Here is an 8,927-nt window from a genome sequence, read left to right on the forward strand (position 1 = left end):
TCTTTTAGTTAAAAAAAAAAAAAGCAGTCCCTCTGTTTATCCACATGATGCAGGCTATGGCACAATCACGTCATAAAAAGTCAATTCTTTGTCTTCAGTTGATTTAGCTGTGGTGTTACAATTTTTATCACTACGTACTGCATGAATCTAATTATGTTTCTTTATCAGGATGTGTGATGTTCACTCCCTGAAACAATGCTACAGCAACTCCCCTCCCTCCATCACAACCTCAGAGGAGGGAGGGGAGCTGCTGGAGGTTTACGTTGACAGCACTGGTTTGTCTGTGCACGTCAACATACTATATGCAGGAAACTGCAAGTGTCTAAAACAGAGCTTTTTGTGACGCATATACATACAGTATGTATTCAACCAGATAAAGATTCAAATTCTCATAAAATTGGTAGCTGTTTTCAAGTGAGAAGTTTTTTTTTCTTTAAAACCCAAATCACAAATTTCAAAACTAAAGAGCAGCTAATGTTAAAGAGCCAGATATTTCCCACAGGAGTTGGCAGAGACCAAAAGCAGAAGTAAAACTCTGTTCAAGAAATATGAAATGTAATAATAAAATACTTGGAGGAAACATGGTTCCATTTTACTGACTCAAAGTCTAATCAAAATCATGGCAATCAAAAACACTAATTAAATTCTTATCAATTTGGCAGTGGTGTATTCACTTGCAGCACATTTATATGTTATTTTGCTTTATTACATATTTTGAGGATTCTTGGTAAACTGGGGATGGATTATGAGATAGTGCGTACAATTAATGCATATGCTGCTTCCATAATGACTCTGTTGAAAGCAGCTTCCAGTCTTTTTAAAGTAAGAGACATTTTGGGAAATATGGTTATTGGTTTTCTTGCCAAGAGTTAGAAGAGAAGATCGATACCACTTTCATGTCCCTCTTTCATCTTTGGCCTTTTCTGTTTTCCTTATGCAAGCAACCCTACGACTTTTGCACAGTATAGTGGGGGTTTTTTCCAGCCCGTTTTATCCTAACTATACTTAATGTTATCTTGTATTTAATATTTTTTCCCAAGTCACATTATACATTTTATTTAAGCAAGGCCAATTGTGTACTCATTATACTTTGGGCAAATATACTATTCCCCCTGTAGCTCCACTTTTGTGTGTGTTGTGGTATCTCTGGCAAAAACAAACCAACAAACAAGTCAAAAAGGAAGAAGATATCACTTTCAAGACAAATTGATTTTCTTTTTGCATAACGAGAATATTATGGGCTTATGTGGTGGTTGCATTTGCTTTTCCACTGCATTCATCTCTCACTCACACACACACCTGCATGCACACACGCACGCACGCACGCAGGTGAGTGGAGAGCCTGAAGTCAGCGCTCACAGTACTCCTTAATCTTGGAGCAACATAATCGGCCAGTCAAGGAGACTGTATGAGCAGTTTAGCAAACAGCTGTTGAGCAAGCAGAACACAGACTTGCAGAAATGTAATGTCTTTGCTGCTTTGCTCACAGTGAATCAGCCTTAGACCTCTAAACCAGCATGAGTGGAGTCACCAACTGCAAAGAAGTCAACCCTCTCCCCAGACAATGTAGATCTTGAATATTGTTTTCACCTAAGGCCATGAGAAACATCTTCCTCAGGTTCTTCAAGTAATTAAGAATTTTATTTATTTTGCTGATCTGAAAAATTAACCAATCAAAAAAAAAACATGATGCAATCCAAACTGAGTTTTGTGAACTGTTCCACCCCTTTTTCATGGACAGAACAGACTAAAAGTTAATATATGAAGTTATTAATGTGATAGGTTTTAATTTTACTTACTGTAAAACTGATGGGAGCTCATTAGAAGTGAAGTACATAAGGAAATGTTACGTGCCAGGCTATCGTGCACAAGGTCTATGAAGTGGAGGAAGCCCTACTAGAAAACTGAAGAGCTGAAAATACTAGAGTGCATGTGATGAGTACCCATAAGCAGGCACGTTCATTGGCTGCATGACTGAGGAGGCATTTCAAGAAATGAGCAGCTGCTCCTCGAGTTTGCTCAAGGCAGAGAATTGGTCTATCCCAAGAGTAGAAAGCTCTTTATGAAAGACGGAGAAACTCGACAAATGTTTCAGGCACAGAAGGTTTTGAGTACGCAGGTGCTGGCAATTCAGCTTAAGGTAGAGAAAGAAAAGAAAAAGGAGTACCTCAAAGAAAAACCCACCCAAAATCAATGCTCTAACACTCAAGACTAAGCTGAAGGTCATAGCCAAAAATGTGGACAAAGACTCTCCACTAATAACTTGAGCTTTACTATAAAAACTCCCCAATAGGAAGAAGAAGGAGAAATAGATGAAGATGGTGACCACTTTAAACTCTGACTGCTTCATTCTTCTTATCACAATTAGGACATGAGTATGTTCTTCTTCAGTAAAATAACTCTTACCTGTGATATCTTCTAAATAATACAGAGTGCTGCCAGAGTACAATGTTTTTCTGTGGAGAATTTTAAGTTATGATTATTATATGTATGGCATTTAAAACAGCTGGATAGAGGGGCCATAAAATAGGACAGATGTGTTCAAGGTCATAGGGGGCTGCAGCCTATCCCAGCATGCACTGGGCAGGACAGATTGACAGTCTCACAGGGCTGACACAAAATGACAACCACATTCACACCTACGGGCAATTCAGGCTCACCTTAGACGCATGTCTTTGAAACTCAAGCTTCTAAATAAACCCATTTCAAAAATCTGTGCATCTTATTTTTTTTAAACAAAGATCAAGTTTAAATGAATTAAAACTAACTTAACATTCATTTGTAGGTGAATCCTAAAAAATGTTGCAGAATTAATGTTCTGCTCACGTGAAGTGCCTCTTCTGTCTCACTCTGAAGAGCTAAAGCTGAGCAGACACTGTACAGATGAAGTCTGATTTTAAACTGAAAACGGTTTCTGGCGTGTTTGAAATTTCGGTCAGCTGTCTTGGTCAATAAGCAGTTGCACAGTATGATTTCCCACATGGCTGCTGTCAAAAGATTCACTATAAACTGGAGAGCTTGTTCTAAAATTACTGGAGTCTTGACTAAGGCTGTGCTGTTATTGAAATAAAGCTCAAGTTAGCTGGAGAACAGAAAACCAGCTGGGGGTATGTAGCATGAGTTTGGAAATTAACAAAAATATCAATTCAGTGGTGGAAGAGGTACTCAGATTCTTTACTTTAGTTAAAGTAGCAATACGACAGTAAAAGTCTTGCATTCAAAATGTTAAATACAACAGTATTAGCATCAAAATATAAAGTACCAGTTAAATATTGTTAAAGCACCAAAAGTAAAGGTACTTATGCCAAAATGGCACATTTCACATGAATGTTTATCATATTATTGGACTGAAACCACTGATGCATTATTATGCACATCACATTTAACTATATGCTTATAATTCGAAGGACTTCACCTGCTGCTGGGTAGCTTGTGAATTTCCCACCAGGAATCAAAGTCTTATGATTATAGTGTATATTATAATCTGAAAAGTAACTTAATAAAATTAATGTAGTGGAGTAAAAAGTACAGTATTTGCATCTGAAAAGTAACGAAGTTCAAGATACCTCAAAACTGTACTTAAGTACAGTACTTGAGTGAACTTAGTACTTAGTTACTTTACACCACTGTGTAAACTAATCAAAATTTCCCATGTCTGCCATGTTTAAAATTCCAGATGCTTTGTTTAAAGACAGAAAACAGATGCAACTTTAGCCACAATCTATTCAGCTGAATCCAAAATACTTCTACACATTATGTCTTACATACATACTTGGATAGTTTGGTGCCATGTTGACTGGCTCAGTACTCGCTAGTTTTCTCCATTTTGCATTAACAAAGACAACAATAGTCTAGTGCACGAGACAACAGAGCAGACAACAGCAGACAGTGCATTTTACAAACCCCCACCACTGCAGTACAAGGAGCAACCTGTTGCAGTTACACACCAAGGATTTTATATTTGAACAAATCAATGCATGTTGAATGTTTGTTTTTCCTAAATTTCATATAAAAAGGGACAAATCTAATGCAAATCCAATAAAATCAGAAATGTTTTACTGTATGCTAATAACCTCCACGTGTTTAAACCTTTATATTTCTGGTAAAACGTGCACTTGGATGACTGCACAAAAAGGTCCAGTGGGTCTTTGAGAAACATCCTCTGCCACATGAGTTGAATGAAATTATTCAGCTACTTACATCTATAGGTAAGCCATTCAATGCTATAGCGGTATGAATGCATTATTAGAGGAGCATGCCAATTAAGTGCTGCAGCATCAGGACACTTGATATTGAAATGCTGCATGTAACAGACAATGACCACACCAATCAATGTGGTGGAGCAGCTCACAGACCGAGCACTCTTTCATGTTTGTTGGTTTTCATGTTGAACTGAGAAGCCGAAATGATGACAGTACAGTGTTCAAATGGCGATAACTGGACAAGTGGCAAAAATAACTAAGATCCTTAAGTTGCAAATCAATCGCAAGATCTGGAATTGGACAGGGAACCTAAATATCAATACAAGTCAATAACAAGGTCACACAGTGTGCATGTGCAAACTGACTGCTGACATGTAGGCCTACAGTTTTTATAACTGCCAACACACACACACATCATAGCAGATGGCACAGTAAGAAAGAAATACCCAGTTCTGAGAAGTGTGACCAGTCTGAAAACTTGATTTCATGACAACATCAACATGAGGACAGGTTTCAAAGTACAGTGTGAGGACAGCTCTTTCCCACACAAATTGAGTCATGTTAGCAAGACAGAGGAGATATTTCTGTATGCATACTTGCTGTCTAATTTATCTACTTGTACATTTTACAAAAGGATTCTTTTTCATAATTTAGCCTGTAAGATGGTTGTCAGTTGATGTATGACTCCTGCTTAGAAATGTTTTGATACCAAGGGAAGCTTATGACTGAGCTGTAAGTGAACTTTGAAACATGAAGCTGGTTAATTGTGAGATAGATTACTACTAGATTTCAAAAGCACACCAGATGGAATATCTGCGAGCTTCTTTGGTGACCCCCCTGGTCTGCACCTACACAGAGCGAGAGGGTGTGGCCGGCTGCAAAAGTGGGAACACAAACACATTACATTGTGAGTAGGCGGAATGAGATTGTGCCACAGGGGGGTGAAATGTCTCAAAGCAAGAACAAACGATTGCCATAAAACTGTGAAAGAGATTATGCCAAATTCTGGTGATAATTATCTGAATCAAAGACATATTTTTTAAATGTCAGGTTTACTCATAAGTGATACTAATTAAACACATTCTTTGTTTCTAAACCATAAAGAAAGAAACAAGACTGTTGAGCTGCAACATTTAGTCAACTAATTAGTTGGTCATTTTTAAGCAATGTCTCATATTTGATACATTTGTTTTCCACACAATAGTAATTTTTTTAACAATTTCCAATTATTTTACAGTCAAAAATAAATAAACTAAAGAAAATCTTCAGAAATTAAATCAATAATGAAAATTGTTGTTTGTTGCAGCCCTACAGGACTAAATCCTTCTGCTTAATTCCCAAGCCCAAGAAAATTTCAGGCTCCTCAGATCAAGGTTAGGACCCTACAGGCTCGTGATTTTAGCTCTAAATCAACATTTTTATATTTCACCAAGTTGCAAAGTACATTTACACAAGTATAATTTTAAGGTATCTGTAAAATGCAGTGAGTAAAAATCACTATATTTATGTGATAACTTTAGTTACTACTTACTTTTCAGAATCAGATTAATCAAACAAAATACAGTCAAAATACAAAGTACAATCCATAAGGCGTTATTGATCCCTGGTGGGAAATGTCATTGTTATTATGACATGCTATAAAGCAGTTAACATTAGCTCCACTTTTACCGGCTGCAACATTAAATGTGATGTACACAGTAATTATAATCTAATAATATGATATACATTAATGTGCACTATGCCATTCTGCATAATGAATACTTTTATTTTTAGGATTTTAAGTATCTTTGACGCTCAGACTTTTGTACTTTTAATTAAGTCACATTTTGAATTCAGGACCTTTACTTTTACACATGGTTGGTACTGTTACTTTTACTTAAGTAAACAGTCTGGGTACTTCTTCCATCATTGTATTTCAGTCATATTGTCAGGGTGCAATTTCAGTCAGCAAGATGCCAAAAAAACTAATTGATGGTAACATCTCATGTAGGATAAACAACACATTCCACTGGTGAAATGTCTATTTAGGGAGTACAAACAATTCTGCTGCTTAACTCTTGATCAAAATGAGAAAAAGCTGAAGCTCATATGATATGCATATCTTTTAGAAGTGAACCCTTTGCTTGTGCTCTAAATGGCTCAGGAGGAGCTTACATTGTACACTCCCTGTGATTTTAAGAGCTTTCACATTCACTTACATCCTCCAAGAAGTTCAGCTGCACAGAAAACTGGATGTTCCCAATCTGTGGAAGGCCAACTCCCTGGATGTTATAGGGGCAACCTCTAACCATTCTGTTTGTTGGAATGTTAAACCAGGATTTCTTTCTCTCTTGGTGTGCATATAGTTAGTATTTCATGGCATTGCTCTAATTTCTGCCTACCTACTTATAATGACATTCACTTTCTAGTAGATATGTTCTCAAACATAACACCTGCTTAACAAAACCTTCTCAAGTCTTGCTTGAACGCACTGTATCAGCCAGAGGACTGTATATTTCACCAAATTTTGAACAAGGCGGATAAAGCTATAGCAAGAAGAGGTTTATCAATGTCTTTTACGCATGAAATACAGACTAAAATTAGTACCTGGACAAAAGCAGCAAAGTGTGCCTATATAAACAATAGCACAGACAGGGCGTGTGTGCATGTATGCATGTATGTGAGACACACACACACACGGGGAGAGAGAGAGAATGGGGGCAAGACGCAGGCCGAGTCCCATCACATTCTGCAACCTCTCAGCGTCAAACTGATACTGAATCCATCTTACGTTTCTGTGCTCTGCCATTCTCTGTCAACACTAAAGTTTTACATGTGTCAAATTACCACACAAGATTTGTGAGTGAACACCGGCCACACTGCGTCAAAATAGGTCCGTGCGTTAATCTGGAGCACATTAACTACTTACGCTACTGTTTTGTCCGGACCAGTGCACCATCGCCTGGTTATGAGCAGTGTCTCCGGCCAGTGCAAATGTCGAACTTGTAAGCTGCAACTCCTCTTGGTCCAAAAACGAAGCATCCTCCCCGCCCTCAGGTCTGAATCGGGACCAAGTCTCTGCGCTCCTTCTTCCTCGTCTCCAGCTGGCCACATCCTTGTCCTCGTTTACCGATTCGTCAGCTTTCGCCCCATTTTCTCCAAAAAAGCTGTCATTTTTTCCATTGCTATTTTCAGTGACGTTTTTGAGAGATGGTGCCGACGCGCCAGGAAACACTGTCGTGTGGCAAAGTTTTTGCTTATCATTTAGCGCGTCCTTCTCAAGACAACTTGCGTTATTCCCCTGTAACCGTTGCTCTACTTTGGAGGAACTTTCTTGGGTCGCAGTTAATTCCGCAGCGTTCTGCTGTTCATCCTGTCTGGGGGTGGGTTTTGTGCCTGGTGAACCTTCAGTCAATCTAACAATTTCTTCAGCAGGTGCCTCGTCAAAATTAGTCAAATTCAGCTCCGCGAGTTCCCGGGAAAATGCGCTGAATAACTGCAGCTGGCACGGGGGGATGCATCTTACCTCCGCTTCTGTTCCGCCCAGGATGGAAGTTAGTGTGATGAGCCAAATCCACTCAGTGAAAATGATAAAAATGCAATAACCAATGCGCGTCTCCATTCTACATTAATTCCGACTCCAGGCGTGTTAAAAACATATCATCTTTACTCTTGAGCGTTTGTCTGTCGTCGCCTGGTAAAGTGGAGCCCGTGAACTGAAGGGAGGTGCAGCAGCGCGCGGACAAGTGTTTCCAAGTACTGATGCAAACGATGCATCAGAGGAGGAGCTGGAGGCTGATTCTTTGACGAGAAGGGAGAGGGGTCCATATCCCCCGCATCCTCATCTCAGCCTGGAAGAATAAGCAACTGGGCGTACTTTTAATTGTTATATTTCTGTAGCAGCACATGGTCCCCTGGGGGAATTTCATCTGTTACTGCTAGTTGTATGCCACTATGAAATGTTTGACCAGATCATTATCCTATAAGTAAGGTTCTGAAAGGACTTCAGATGTTGGGGTTGCTGGGGGAAGTCTAGAAACATTAATGGGTCCGCTCTCTTTGTTTGAAAATGCTCCTGACATGGGCTTTATGAAAGATTCAATGCATTTTCCATTAGCGCAGGTCTAGGTAATCAATTAGGAGGATTGTTTGTGTTCACTGTCAGTTATGCCATGCAAGGTAATGATTCTGTTTTGGCCTGTCTGCAAAATGGCTTGGAAATGGTTTCACTTAGGCTGCACTCTTGTGGTATCCATTCAAAACAGCTGAATGGAGAAAATGTATAATCCCTCAAACATAGCTTCTGTTTCTGTGCCCTTTTCTGGGGTTACTGGAGGGTTATCTGACAGAAAATAATGAGAAGAATTTGAACCAGAGGTGAGCGAGTAATCATTCTTTCTATCCACTGCCTCTGGTCTCAGCAGTTGTATATAGGTGCATATGAGTATGCAGGTGCCATGACAATAATCCAGAAGCCATTACTGCCATGCAATGCAGGCACCCAAGAACATATTGTCATATTTCTCTGTACTTTGGGCTTTGTTCCAGTCAGCTAATGGTAAACCATTAGGAGAACTAGAGCCTGTCCAACCCCTGTGATTAGATTCTATTTCTGGGCAACATTTAGTCAATAGGATGAGGATGTTGTTGACTGGTGACTGATGCTGAAGAGACTCACTATATTGAGCTGTGTTTTCTCCATTGCTCTGAGCTGCGACGTGATCCTGTTCCACATACGGGTCAACT

General features: G+C 39.2%; 1 protein-coding gene across 1 annotated transcript in view; it reads right to left on the reverse strand.

Moving 5' to 3' along the window:
• LOC109962063 (VPS10 domain-containing receptor SorCS1-like) overlaps positions 1-8,016 on the reverse strand; it is a 46,687-nt gene extending 38,671 nt beyond the window's left edge. Inside the window, exon 1 of the mRNA XM_020603437.1 lies at positions 7,111-8,016. Within this exon, the coding sequence (XP_020459093.1) occupies positions 7,111-7,803 (693 nt within the window). The 5' untranslated portion in view covers positions 7,804-8,016. The remainder of the gene's footprint in view (positions 1-7,110) is intronic.
• Between the last annotated feature and the right edge of the window lie 911 nt (positions 8,017-8,927).

Source organism: Monopterus albus, unplaced genomic scaffold, assembly GCF_001952655.1.
Source record: "Monopterus albus unplaced genomic scaffold, M_albus_1.0 scaffold3.1, whole genome shotgun sequence".
Lineage (NCBI taxonomy): Eukaryota > Metazoa > Chordata > Actinopteri > Synbranchiformes > Synbranchidae > Monopterus > Monopterus albus.